This window comes from Lepus europaeus, chromosome 10, assembly GCF_033115175.1.
Source record: "Lepus europaeus isolate LE1 chromosome 10, mLepTim1.pri, whole genome shotgun sequence".
Classification (NCBI taxonomy): Eukaryota; Metazoa; Chordata; class Mammalia; order Lagomorpha; family Leporidae; genus Lepus; species Lepus europaeus.
This window is the reverse complement of record NC_084836.1, coordinates 50,458,316-50,472,202: the sequence shown is the minus strand read 5'-3', so window position 1 is coordinate 50,472,202 and position 13,887 is coordinate 50,458,316. Positions and strand designations below refer to the sequence as shown.

The following is a 13,887-nucleotide window of genomic DNA, read 5'->3' as shown; positions in this document are numbered from 1 at the left end:
GTACTATGACATTTGCTGAGGGAATGCTCGGCTCTCTTTCATTGGCTGAATAATTATACCTTTCACTATTTGACTTAATGGGGTAAGGATAATTTCTTAAAACTCGCTAACTGGAGACATTGTAACATAAAGCCCAGGTCAGATTGGCATCAGAGCCCTTGCTGTTAACCCTCTTACTGCTCTTGGCTTCCAAGGGGGAAATGGTCGAGCTCATGACAAGCAACACGAGAAGCTTTGTCATAACCGTATGCAGTCACAGCATGTTTCTCCAGCCCTATTTTACTTCTGGAAAAGAACAGAAATGGCTAGAGGGAGACAGTATTACAAATTCCAACACAAAACTTACAGGGCAGTATATTGTTGTACCGGTTTTTCCCTCTATTCTCCGGCAAGAGTGCAATGTCACAGGACTGGTTTCGACCCACATCTTTTAAGTCCTGTTAAATAAAAAGTAAATTTGCAAGTGGGGGATAGTAAATAGAAAAAGCAATTCATATGGTCTTTGAGAAACATAAAATATGTCCATCAGCTATCCTTTAGGGAATGCCTAGTGTTTGACATGCATCACCTCTGAGTACCACAGCTGCCCCACAGTGTGCTCACAGGGGAGACTCAGCCAGGACCACTCACTCACTCCAGGTCACACAAATGGCAAAGCTGGGAATTGAAGCCAAAGCCTGGACTTCTTTACCAAACCACATTGCCTCCCAGTCAAACAAATGAATCATGGAAGACATGGGGTTTGCTTTTGAAATGGGTTAATTCATTCTTACTCTCTGAGCCAGGCAGTGCTTGGTTTTCTGTGGGATTCTGGAGCTCCAATTGTCTGTGTAAGCAGACGGTATGCTGTGTAAGGAGTGGTTTCAGGTATAAAAGAGAGCTTCATTGAGACCCTCACCACCATCCTAACTCCTGAGCTTAACGAACACGGGATTTCACGGGAAAGGTTCGAAGGAAATTCTGCTACGGACCTGGAGGGGGCGGGGGATTGCTAAAGCTTCCTTGTGTCTGGGTTATACCTCGTATTCCTTGGATAGAAGGTAGTTGGAGTCAGCCTGCAGCTTCATGAAATGCCCTTCAAACTGATTGACTTTTATCGGGCTGTAATTAAAAATGAAGAAAAAGAAAAAGTTACTGAAGAAAAGGGAAAAATGCCATAGCCAGTCTGAGTCGTATTTCAAATGCAGATAATAAAGTAATTAATGAACTCTCTTGTCTTACCAGGATGTTTTCCGGTTACTGTGAAGAAGCCAAAAGAAGAAGAAAGACCTCGTTAGCAAGTCTCATATAATAGCAGCCCTCAGTAAGCCAAGGGAGGGAAAAATGCGCTCTTACCCTTTCTGGCCCAGGTTCAAGTGCACAGACAAAGGTCTGTCCCTGCGGATGCTCAGCCGCGCGGAGGGCCTTTCTCGACCATGGCTGAAATGTAAGCGAGGGGTGGTTACTCTGATCATACTTCACTGGGACAAGTTTTTCCATTTATGGCAAGGCTGTACGTGTTTGTGCAAATACAGATTCTTCAGTGTTCATGCAGAGTTGCACGCAGCCAACTTCTCTTGGGGGGGGGGGAGGTGGGGCAAGGAGAGGAAGAGCATAAGAAGTCGCTCTTTCCCACTCAGCAACGGATCTCTGAAATATCTAAAGATGTGTCTCCTGGTTTTTGGCTATGGGTCACAATCACTTCCCACACTCCCCATAAAACTCTGACAGGGGAAAAAAACCAAACTGTAAACCTCAGATGCCAGACGTGACTGCAAGAGAGAAGACAATGTGCCAAATTCAAGACCTTCACTTGGAGGAGAGGGCCCAGGAGAGGGGCCACGTGCCGTTTGGTTCCTTGTGGTCCCTTCATCAAGTAGGATGACAGATCTGAGCCCCAACATGGTGGCACCAAACATCCTTTTCAGGATGTTCCAGAAAAGTCCATGAGCACACAAGGTGCACACATCTCTGTCTTCATGAGGGTATGAACCATATTAAAAAAAAAAAAAAAAGTCTTCTCCCATACAAAAGGAGTTATTTCAAATTTAAAGGAAGTGGTACAGATGGCCCCTCTATCACTTGATAATGTCCAAATTACTGAAGAATTAGGGCTTTACAGTTTGATCAAAAATTTTTAAAATGTATTTATTTTCATTTTATTTGAAAGGTAGAGAGAAATGGAGATGTGGTTCACTATCCAAATGTGTACAATGCCAGGGCTGGGCCAGGCTGAAGCCAGGACCCTGGGATTCCATCCAGGTCCCTGGTGTGGGCAGCAGGGACCCAACTACTTGAAGCATCACTGCTACCTCCCAGGAGGACAGGTTAATGGGAAGCTGGATGGCAAGTGGAGGAGCTGGGTCTTGAACCAGGTACTCCAGTGTGGGATGCAGGCATGCTAAGTAGTGACTTAACTGCTGTGCCAAACGCACAGCCCTGAGTTTGTGTTCAATTGACAAAGCAAAGTCAAATTAATCTTTTCTTAGTGTTTGTTTGTTTTTGCCAAAAGGCTTTTCAGTTACATCTTTAAAACTGTTGACCCTGTTACCAAAGGGATCTTTGTACTTACCTTGCTTTCTGTCGGCAGATGAAAAACGCAATGAGAGCCACCAACATGCCGATTAAAAACAGACCAGCGCTCACACCTTCAATAACTCCAAACAGAGGCTCTACGGGAATCCAGAGGGAAATAACACACCCAGGTGAGCAAATGAGTGTGGTTTTTGCTATAGTCACAGGGTTTTGCAAACATCACCACCATCAATTTCCTAACATTTTCATTACCCGGAAAACAAACTCCTTACCTACTCCTTACCCATTCCTCTCCCTCGCTCCAACTCCAGGCAACCACGAAGCTACTTCCTCTGTCTATAGATTTATCTATTGTGTACATTTCATGCAAGGTAAACCGTAAATACATGGTCTTTTGGATTGGCTCCTTTCACTTGGTAGAATGTTTTCAAGGCTCATTCTTGTTATTATATTTCTCAGTATTTCAGTAAGAGAGCTACTGAAGCCCAATCTCCAAAGTAATGTTACTACAAGTAGAATTCGAGGAATGCCTATGTTGAGGCATTGACTCTGCACCCAAGGGCTGAGAGTATTACAGCTGAGAACACAAAGGACTGGCGACTACCCTGTAGAAATGGCAGGCTGGTTACAGGTAAAAGCTCATTAATTTTTGAAGTTACTGGGCATAGTTTATAAAGAATTCTGGACTTCATTAGTGCTTCTATGTAAAGCTTGGAGCACTTGAGATGAAGCCCCCGGGGTTTGCCACCAAGATAAAAATGCTACTTTATTTATATAAAACATGCATGCAGACCATCTGGGCCCTCAGCAAATTCAGTGACTTGCTGAGTTATTTTACCAAAATCTTTAATTATCTGGTATGGTGCTGGCACTGGGAGTTTATGAACAGGCAAGAGTAGTCTAGCTTTATAAGAGCTTTACTGAAATATAAGTCACATACCATACAACCCACCCAGTTAAATTATATAAGCCAATGGCTTGTAGTATAATCACAGAATTTTACGAACTTCAGCACAATTAACTTTATAACATTTTCAACAACCCCCAAAAAACTCAGTATCTATTAGTAGGCACTCCCTATTCCTCTCCCTCAATCCAATTCCTGGCAATTACTGAACTACTTCCTGTATCTATAGATTTATCTATTCTGGACAACTCAAGTCAATCAAATCATAAATATTTGGTACTTTGTGATTGGCTTCTTTTACTTAGTGTAATGCTTTCAAGATTCATTCATGTTACAGCACATCTTAATATTTGCTTTCTTTTTATGATGATACTATTTGGCTGTATAGGTATATCACATTCATTTGATGTGTTTGGGTTTTGATTGTCCAGTATTATGTATAAGGCTGCTATGAACATCCATGTATAAGTTTTTGTGTGGACATATGTTTTCATTTCTCTCAGGTATATACAAGGATAACTTCAAAATGTTGGTGGAAAAAATGGAGTTAAAAGATAAGTTTAGGGAGCCTAGTTTTAGTCTGGTGGTTAAGATGCCTCTGTGCTACACCACTGCCTGGGTTTGATTCCTGTTTCTGGATCCTAACTCCAGCTTCCCACCAATGTGGACTCTGGAGGCAATGGTGATAGCTCAAGTAGTTGGGTTTCTGCCTCCCATGTGGGAGACTTGGATTGCATTCCTGGCTATTGGCTTTGCACCTGGCCCAACTCCAGCCACTGAACATTTGGGAGAGTAAACCAGCAAGTGGGAGCTCTCTATCTCTGCCTCCCTACCTCTCAAATAAAAATAAGAAAAAGATAAGCTTATTTGGATGTAAAAAATTTTAAATCCATGTATAACATGCATTTTCACAAACTTTGAAAGCTTGCTTGTGTGGATTTAACAATATACATCCTTTAATTCTATTTTCCATTAACTTCTTGAGGTATTCCTGACTGGAATTGCTGGGCCTTATCATACGGCAAGTTTTTTGAGGAACTGCAAAACTGTGTTCCAAACCAACCACACCATTCTACATGCCCACAAGCCATGTATGAGAGTTCCAACTTCTCTATGTCCTTGCCAATACCTGCTAGTGTCTCTTTTGTTTTAGGCATTCCAGTGGACATGAAATGGAATAATACTGTGGTTTGGTTTGCATTTCCTTAACGACTAATGACGCTGAGCATCTTTTCATGTACTTTTTGGCCATTAGGATATTTTCTCTAGAGAAATGTCTATTCAGATCCTTTGCCCATTTAAAAATTGCATTTGTCTCTTTACTATTGAAGGCTACACTAAGAATTCTCCATTCATTCTGGTTGCTTAACCCTTATGGGACCTATGGTTTGCAAATATTTTTTCCTCCATTGTGCTTTCTGTGGATTGTCTTTATTTTCATGATGGTGTCCTTTGAAATACAAGAGTATTGAATTTTGATTAAGTCTTATTTATCTATGTTTTTCTTCTGCTGCTTAAACTTTTGGTGTCATTTCTCTAGGACCATTTCCTAATCCGAGGTCATGACGACTTATTCCTGTATTTTCTTATGAAAGTGTCACTGTTTTACCACGTAAATTTAGGACTATAGAGTACTCCATTTTTGAGTTGCATTTTAAAGACTTTAGATTTGCTGATTCCATATTGCTCTTCAATACTCATTAAATTAGCAGAGTCATCTTTCTTTTAATGTAGTAAATATTCTTTTTTAAAAAGTATATGCTTACTATATTTCTTTACTGGACCACATACAATTTTTGTTGTATGATATTATTACAAATAGGAAAGAATTGTGTTTACAAAGTTCCTACTTGCAAACATATCTAAATCCTCTTAACTGTGTTCTGATCTCTCTTTGGTTTGTAAAGGGGGAGATCATCTTTGTATTAGGCATAAATAGGTAGGAAGGCTTCTGAGGCTGAGTCATCTTTGTCATGTAGTATGGAAGACGGATCTATAAAGAAGAACTTCCCCAGGCCAAAAGACTAAGCATAGTAGAACACTGGCCACAGTTAGAGGCTGGGATAGAAAATAGTGTCAGGGAACAAGGTGACGAAAACCATGCTGTTATCAGTATGATGGAAAGAAATATTGGAGACAGTGACGTTCAGAGGTTGCACACTTTGGAAGAAAGTGCCAGAATTTCAATTCTACCAGCTTGGACAAGTTAGTCAATCTCCCCCCCCCCCCCACCACCGAAACCTTTTGTTCAAGGAATACAAACTTCATACATTTCATAATTACAACTTTAGGAATATGGTGATTATTCTGAATGGACCTGCCCTCCTATCCTCTCTCCCATCCGCCCCTTCCTCCTCCCTCTCCTATTCCCATTTTTATTTTTTACTAAGATCTATTTTCAATTAACTTTATACATATATGATAACTCTGTTAAATAAAGAGTTCAACAAATAGTATGAAAAATAAAACTTCCTCAACAGTCGACAAGGACTGTTCAAAGTCATTACTTCTCAAAGTGTTAATTTCACTGATATAGATTACCTTTTAGGTGCTCTATTATTTTTTCACAGGTCAGGAAGAATATATGGTATTTGTCCTTTTGAGACTGGTTTATTTCACTAAATATGATGTTTTCCAGTTTCATTTATTTTGTTGCAAATAACAGGATTTTTTCTACTCTGTAGTATTCCATGGTATGCATATCCCACAATTTATTTATCTACTCTTCAGTTGATGGGCATTTGGGTTGATTCCATGTTTAGCTATTGTGAACTGAGCTGCAATAAACATGGTGGTACAGATAACTCTTTCATATGCTGATTCTATTTCCCTTGGGTAAATTCCCAGGAGTGGAATGGCTGGGTCATATGGTAGGTCTATATTCAGATTCCTGAGGTATCTCCATACTGTCTTTCACAGTGGCTATGCCAGTTTATATTCCCACCAACAGTGGATTAGGATACCTGTTTTCCCACATCCTCATCAGCATTTGTTATTTGTTGATTTCTCTATGAAAGCCATTCTAAAGGGAGTCAGGTGAAACCTCATTGTAGTTTTGATTTGCATTTCTCTGGCTAGTGATTCTGAGCATTTTTTCATGTGCCTGTTGGCCATTTGGATTTCCTCTTTTGATAAATGCCTGTTTAAGTCCTTTGCCCATTTCTTAACTGGGTTGTTTGTTTTGTTGAGTTTCTTGATCTCCTTATATATTCTTGTTATTATCAGTTGCATAGCTTGCAAATAATTTCTCCCATTCTGTCGGTTGTCTCCCATTCTGTCGGTTGTCTCCCACTCTGTCGGTTGTCTCCCACTCTGTCAGTTGCCCCTTCACTTTCCTGTTTCTTTTTCAGTGCAGAAGCTTCGCAACTTGATATAATCCTGTTTGTAAATTTTGGGTTTGATCGCCTGTGCCTCCAAGAAGTCTTTGCCTATGCCAATGTCTTGCAGGGTTTTCCCAATGTTGTCTGATAATGTGAGATCAGGTCATAGATTTAGGTCTTTAATCCATTTTGAGTGGATTTTTGCGTAAGGTGTAAGGTAGGGGTCTTGCATCATACTTCTGCATGTGTAAATCCAGTTTTCCCAGAACCATTTGAACAGACTATTCTTGCTCCAGGCATTGATTTTAGCACCTTTGTCACAGATAATTTGGTTGTAGATGCATGGATTGATTTCTGGTGTTTCTATTCTGTTCCACTGGTTGATCCATCTGTTTTTGTACCAGAACTAGGTTGTTTTGATTTTAAATGCAGTTTAGTATGTCTTAAAATCTGGTATTGTGATGCCTTTGGCTTTGTTTTTGCCGTGTAAGGTTGCTTTATCTATTCGTGATCTCCTGTGTTTCCATATGAATTTCAGCACCATTTTTTTTCTATATCTGAGAAGAATGTCCTGGTTTTTTTATGGATATCACATTGAATCTGTAAATTGATTTCAGTACTATGGACATTTTGATGATAATGATTCTTCCAATCAATGAACATGGAAGAATTTTTCATTTTTTTTTGTATCTAATATTTCTTTCTGTAATGTTTTGTAATTCCCATTATAAAGATCTTTGACATCCTTGGTTACATTTATTCCAAGGTACTTGATTTCTTTTGTAGCTATTGTGAATGGGGTTGATCTTAGAAGTTCTTTCTCAGCTGTGGCATTGTCTGTGTATACAAAGGCTGTTGATTTAGTGTGTTGATTTTATATCCTGTCACTTTATGAAACTCTTCTATGAGCTTTAGTAGTCTCTTGGTGGAGTCTTTTGGATCCCCAATATATTGAATCATGTCATCTGAAAATAGGTATAGTTTGGCATCTTCCTTCCCAATTAGTATCCCTCTGATTTCTTTTTCTTGCCTAATGGTTCTGGCTAAAACTTCCAGGTCTGTATTGAATAGCAATGGTGAGAGTGGATATCCTTGACTGGTTCCAAATCAGTGGGAATGCTTCCAACTTTTCTCCATTCAATAGCATGTTGGTCATGGGTTTGTCTTAAATTTCTGTGATTGTTTTGAGGAATGTTCTCTCTTTACCCAATTTGCTTAGAGTTTTCATCATGAAAGGATATTGTATATATATATATATTTTTTTGACAGGCAGAGTGGACAGAGAGAGAGACAGAGAGAAAGGTCTTCCTTTGCCGTTGGTTCACCCTCCAATGGCCGCTGCGGCCGGCACATCGTGCTGATCCGAAGCCAGGAGCCAGGTGCTTCTCCTGGTCTCCCATGCGGGTGCAGGGCCCAAGGACTTGGGCCATCCTCCACTGCCTTCCAGGGCCATAGCAGAGAGCTGGCCTGGAAGAGGGGCAACCGGGATAGAATCCGGCGCCCCAACCAGGACTAGAACCTGGTGTGCCAGCGCCGCAAGGCGGAGGATTAGCCTGTTAAGCTACGGCGCCGGCCTGGATGTTGTATTTTATCAAATGCTTTCTCTGCATCTGTTGAGATAATCATAGGGTTTTTTTTCCTTTAATTCATTAATGTGATGTATCACACTGATTTGCGAATGTTGATCCATCCTTGCATATCAGGGATGAATCCCACTTAGTTGGGATGAATGATCTTTCTGATGTGTTTTTGGATTTGATTGGCTAGATTTTTGTTTGAAGATTTGTGCATCTATGTTCATCAAGGAAATTGGTCTGTAGTTCTCTTTCTCTGTTGTAACTTTCTCAGGTTTAAGAATTAATGTGATGATGGCCTCACAGAATTTTGGAGGATACCGCTCTTTGAATTGTTCTGAATAGCTTGAGAAGAATTGGAGTTAGCTCTTCTCTAAATGTTTGATAGAATTCAGCAGTGAAGCCATCCAATCCTGGGCTATTCTTTGTTTGCAGGGACTTTATTACTGATTTTATTTCTGTCTTGTATTGGTCTGCTTGTTTTCTGTGTCTTTATGGCTCAATTTAGGTAGGTTGTTTGTTACCAGTAATCTATCTATTTCTTCTAGGTTTCCTGATCTGTTGGCATACAGCTCTTTGTAGTAATTTCTGATGACTATTTTTATTTCTGTGGTATATGCTGTTACATTTTCTTTTTCATCTCTAATTTTATTAATTTGGGTCTTAACTTTTTTGCTTAGTTGGGCTAATGGTGTGTCAATTTTATTTGTTTATTCAAAATCCAGCTCTGTGTTTTGCTGATCTTTTGTATTGCTTTTTTGGATTCAATTATGTTTATTCTCTAATTATTTCTTTTCTCTTACTAGTTTTGGGTTTGGTTTGCTGTTTTTCTAGGTCCTTGAGATGTATTGATAGCTCATTTATTTGGTGCCTTTCCAATCTTGATGTAGGCACCAATTGCTATAAACTTTCTTCTTAACACTGCTTTTGCTGTATCCCATAAGTTTTGATATGTTGTATTATCGTCTTAATTTGTTTCAGAAGTTTTGACTTCTTCAGTGACCCACTGTTCATTCAGGAGCATGTTCAGTCTCTGTGTGTTTTATATGTTCTGGAGTTTCCCGATTTGCTGATTTCCAGCTTCATTCCATTCTGGTTAGAGAAGATGCATGGTATGATTTCAATTTTGTTAAAAAAGATTTATTTGCTTGAAAGGCAGAGTTACCTAGAGGCAGAGGGAGTCAGAGCTAGAGAGGTCTTCTATCCACTGGTTCACTCCCCAATTGGCTGCAATGCCTGGAGCTGTGTAATCTGAAGCCAGGAGCCAAGAGCCTGCTTCTTCTGCTTTCCCAGGCCACAGCACAGAGCTGGATTAGAAGTGGAGCATCCGGGACTCAAACCGGTGCCCATATATGTATGTGATCATTGCAGGCAGCCACTTTACCTGCTGTGCCACATCGCTGGCCCCTCAATTTTTTTGAATTTGCTGAAACTTGATTTATGGCCTAGCAATTAGTCCATCTTAGAGAAAGTTCCATGCACTGGAAAAAGAATATGTATTCTGCAACTGTAGGTTAAAGTTCTGTAGATATCTGCTAGGACCATTAGGTTTATAGGGTCGATTAACGTTGTTTCCTTGCTGATTGTCTGGTTGATCTTTCCATTGCTGAAAGTGGGGTATTGAAGTTCCCCATTAATATTGTATTGGGGTCTATGTCTCCTTTTAAATCCTTTAACATTTCTTTTAAATAGTCAAGTACCCTGTAATTAGGTGCATATACATATATAATAGCCACATCTTCCTGTTGAATTGATCCCTCCATCATTATATAATGCCCTTCTTTGTCTCTTTTAAGAGTTTTTGTGTTAAAATATATTTTGTTGATATCAAAATAGCCACATCAGCTCTTTTTTTGGTTTCTTCTAGCATGGAATATCGTTTTCCATACTTTCACTTTCAGTCTGTAGGTATCTTTGTTGGTGAGATATGTTTCTGTAGGCAGTTTGTGACTTCTAATTGGAAAGTTGAGGCCACTTAAATTCAAGGTGACTCTTGAATAGTAATGACTTGGCCTTGCCACTTTTCCATAAATATTCCTATTGTTTACTTTGGATTTCCTTGGTACTTTTACTGGGAGATTTTCTGCCTTCCTCTCTTCTGTAGTGATGACCATGTTCTGTGTTTCTTTGTGTAGCACATCTTTAAGCTTCTGTTGTAAGGCTGGAGGAGTGGTGACAAATTCTTTCAATTTCTGTTCGCTATGGAAGGTCTTTATTTCACCTTCATTCATAAATGAAAGCTTTGCAGGGTACCATATTCTGGGTTGACAGTTCTTTTCTCATAAGACTTGGAATATATCTCACCATTCTCTCCTAGCCTGTAGGGTTTCTGATGAGAAGTCTGCTGCAAGTCTAATTGGAGATTATCTGAAAGTAATATGGCATTTGTCTTGTGCACATATTTGAATCTTTTAATTATGCTTTACTGTAGAAAGTGACTACAGTGTCATGGTGAAGATCTGGTCTTGTCTATTAGGAGTTCTATGTGCCTCCTGTACTTGGATGTCCCTTTCTTTCTCCAAATTAGGTAAGTTTTCTGTAATTATTTCACTAAAAGGGCCTTCTAATCCATTGTCTGTTTTTACACCTTCATGAATTCCTAAAACCTATATGTTGGGTTGTTTGATAGTATCCTATAGATTTCCAACAGCAATTTTTAGTTTCCTAATTTCTTCTTGTTTTTTGTCTTACTGTGAACATTCCACAGATTTATCTTCTAACTCAGATATTCTTTCTTTGGCTTCACCAAGTGTGTTGTTAAGGCTTTCAACCACATTCTTTATTTTTTCTATTGAATTCTTCATTTCCAATATTTCATTTTTATTTCTCTTTAACATCTCAATTTCATAGGAGAAATTTTTTCATGTCATGTATAGATTTCATTAGTTAGTGGGTTTGCTTCTGATTACTTCTAAGTAATCCATTGATCAATTTTTTGATTTCTATTTCTTCAGTCTCTTCATCTTCACATTCTAGTATTGAAGTGTTGTGTTCTTTTAGGGGCATCATGTTGTCTTCCTTATTCTTGTTTCTTGAATTGCTGCATTTTATTATTTGGCATTTGTAGAGATACTTGTTAGTTTCTTGTTTTGTTTTTTCCCTGTGATGGGTTTTTATCTTTAGACTACGTCTCTGTGGAGCCTCCACTTTTTCAGTGAATACCCAAGGCAATGTGGTGAGTGTAGATAGGGAGCTCTGTTCCATGCTCCAGAATGAAGGAAGTGTCTAAGGTGACACCCAGGTTGGGCATGGTAATTTTTTTTTAATTTGGGGACCTTTATTCTGCTCTGCTGGTATAGTCTCACGTTCACTGACTCTCCTCAAAGGAGACCAGTGCCTGAGTGCTAGCCCAGTGGTACAATATTCTTCCGTGCTGTCCCAGGAAGCACACAAAGGTTCTGTGCAGTCCTTGGTGTAAGCATGGATCCCACAGCAATGACCCTCAGCAGGGAATCAGAGAGCTCTGAGCACGTGGGGCCACCCACACAGTCCCAGGCACACTCTGCACCCTCCCACACAGCCACAGTGTTTTCACAGTCCCAGCACACAATGCTCCTACAGTCTCTAGCTCCCAGCCCCCCATCCATGCTCCCAGCCAGACTCGGGTGTGTCTGCTCGGCTGGTTGTTAGGCTCATGGAAACGAGCTGGCACGCTGTTACATGTGTCCAAAATGGCACCCACCCTCTCTCAGCTTGTTAGAGGATGCTGGTGCAGGAGTGGTAGGGGAGAGAGAAATGTGTCCCCTTTTTTTCTCCTCTAGTTTAGCGGGTACACTGTCCCCCACATGGCTCCAAGGCAGGCCCACACCAGGCTGTCCCTGCAGCTTTATCACCAGTGCCTTGGGCTGCTATAGACTGGTCTCACCTCACTCCAAAGCTGGTGCTGAGGCTCTTGGCTGCTGGGGTCCTGAGTTGTGTGCATCCACCCCCTCCATGTAGGTCCACAGTGTCCCTATAATTTGTGTGAAGTTTTCTCTGCCATTTCCCCCCTAACTCTTCCCTGAGGTTGTACTCTCTCAACTTTTTTTTTTAAAGCTATCTTCATTTGACCAGAGCAGTAGGCTCCCTCCCTATTCCACCATGTTGGATCTCCTAGTGACTCAAATTACTTAATCTTTTCATGTCTCAGGTTCTCACCTTTAAAATGGGGATGATAATAGAATCTACCTTAAAAGGGTGTTAAGAATTGGATAAATTATTTTATATATCTTTGTTTATTTTGACAGGTAGAGTTACAGTGAGAGAGAGAGAGACAGAGAGAAAGGTCTTCCTTTTGTTGGTTCACTCCCATGATGGCTGCTATGGTAGGCGCGCTGTGCCGATCTGAAGCCAGGAGCCAGGTGCTTCCTCCTGGTCTCCCATGGGGGTGCAGGGGCCCAAGCACTTGGGCCATCCTCCACTGCCCTCCTGGGCCACAGCAGAGAGCTGGACTGGAAGAGGAGCAACTGGGACTAGAACCAGAGCCCATATCGGATGCTGGCGCCACAGGCAGAGGATTAACCCAGGGCACCACGGCCCCTATAAAGCCTCTTAAATGAACATTTTAATAATAACACATATGAAATAGGATCACATAATATTAAAAATTTCTAAAGCAACATATAATATGAAGAAGGAAGAACAATCACTTGTCCTTCCACTATTTTGAGATTCTTATCACTAACATTTTGGTGTTTTTTCTCCTTGTCTTTTTATGTAGTGTTAATATAAAATATTTACATTTCTACCCATAACTGAATGCCGATTGTGCTTATTTACATTTTTTGTGTGTGGGCTCTTGGTTTTAATGTTTTTTGCTCGCTGTTTAAAGAATCATTTTTAATAGAAAGATAGTGTGCTTTATGTTATTCTCTATATTAATCCCCTTTCAGTCTATTTTTCCACAGAAGGAGTGCAATCCTTCTAATCCACACCAATCCACGATTACATGGAGATTAAGTTCCAAATGAAAATGTCCCCCCCGCCCCCAACAATCCTCAATGCTCCCCACTAGTAGCTCTTGTAGGTGACATGGTGGCCAGCAGGCCATGTGGGTGGATGGGAAGGTTGGCCTTACCTGACTCGGTGGTGATAGGCAGAGAGAAAAATGTGTCTGAATAGAGTGGCTTTGTAAATTCCTTCAGGTCCTCATCAAATAGCTGTGTAAAAGCCCGAATGCTGATTCTGAAAAGAAAACCAATTTATTTAAGTGCAAATTTGTGGCTGAGCACAGGAAGGCTGGCGGAAAACTGTGTTTGTGGAGAAATAGTATGCAGGCCATTCTATGAATTATGCAATCACATAGACCTGGTACATGCAGCCACTCATTGATTTGCTCATGAAATTTTTACTGAATTTCTGCTGCGTGCCAGTTCCTGTTCTAGGACCTGGGGATACTGTAAGGAACAAAACTAGTTCTTGCCATCCCAGAGGTCACATTCTTATAAAGTCAGATATAAAGTTAGAAATAAAATGTCAGATGTTGGCGGGTGCTATATAGAAAAGAGAACAGGAAACGGAGGTGGCAAGCAATGGTGACAGAGCACCTGTGACTCCCGCATTCGGTATGGTCAGTGAAGGTCTTGACAAGAAG

The 13,887-nt window shown here is 40.4% G+C and overlaps 1 protein-coding gene across 2 annotated transcripts in view; it reads right to left on the bottom strand.

The window, feature by feature from the left end:
- The window catches only part of PTPRB (protein tyrosine phosphatase receptor type B), a 141,765-nt gene that overhangs the window by 22,368 nt on the left and 105,510 nt on the right, over positions 1-13,887 (bottom strand). For both annotated transcript variants that reach the window (XM_062203225.1, XM_062203224.1), the window contains 6 exons: positions 13,372-13,478; positions 2,552-2,651; positions 1,336-1,419; positions 1,222-1,239; positions 1,020-1,101; positions 347-437 (listed from right to left, as the gene is read on the bottom strand). In XM_062203225.1, the coding sequence (XP_062059209.1) occupies positions 347-437; positions 1,020-1,101; positions 1,222-1,239; positions 1,336-1,419; positions 2,552-2,651; positions 13,372-13,478 (482 nt within the window). The remainder of the gene's footprint in view (positions 1-346; positions 438-1,019; positions 1,102-1,221; positions 1,240-1,335; positions 1,420-2,551; positions 2,652-13,371; positions 13,479-13,887) is intronic.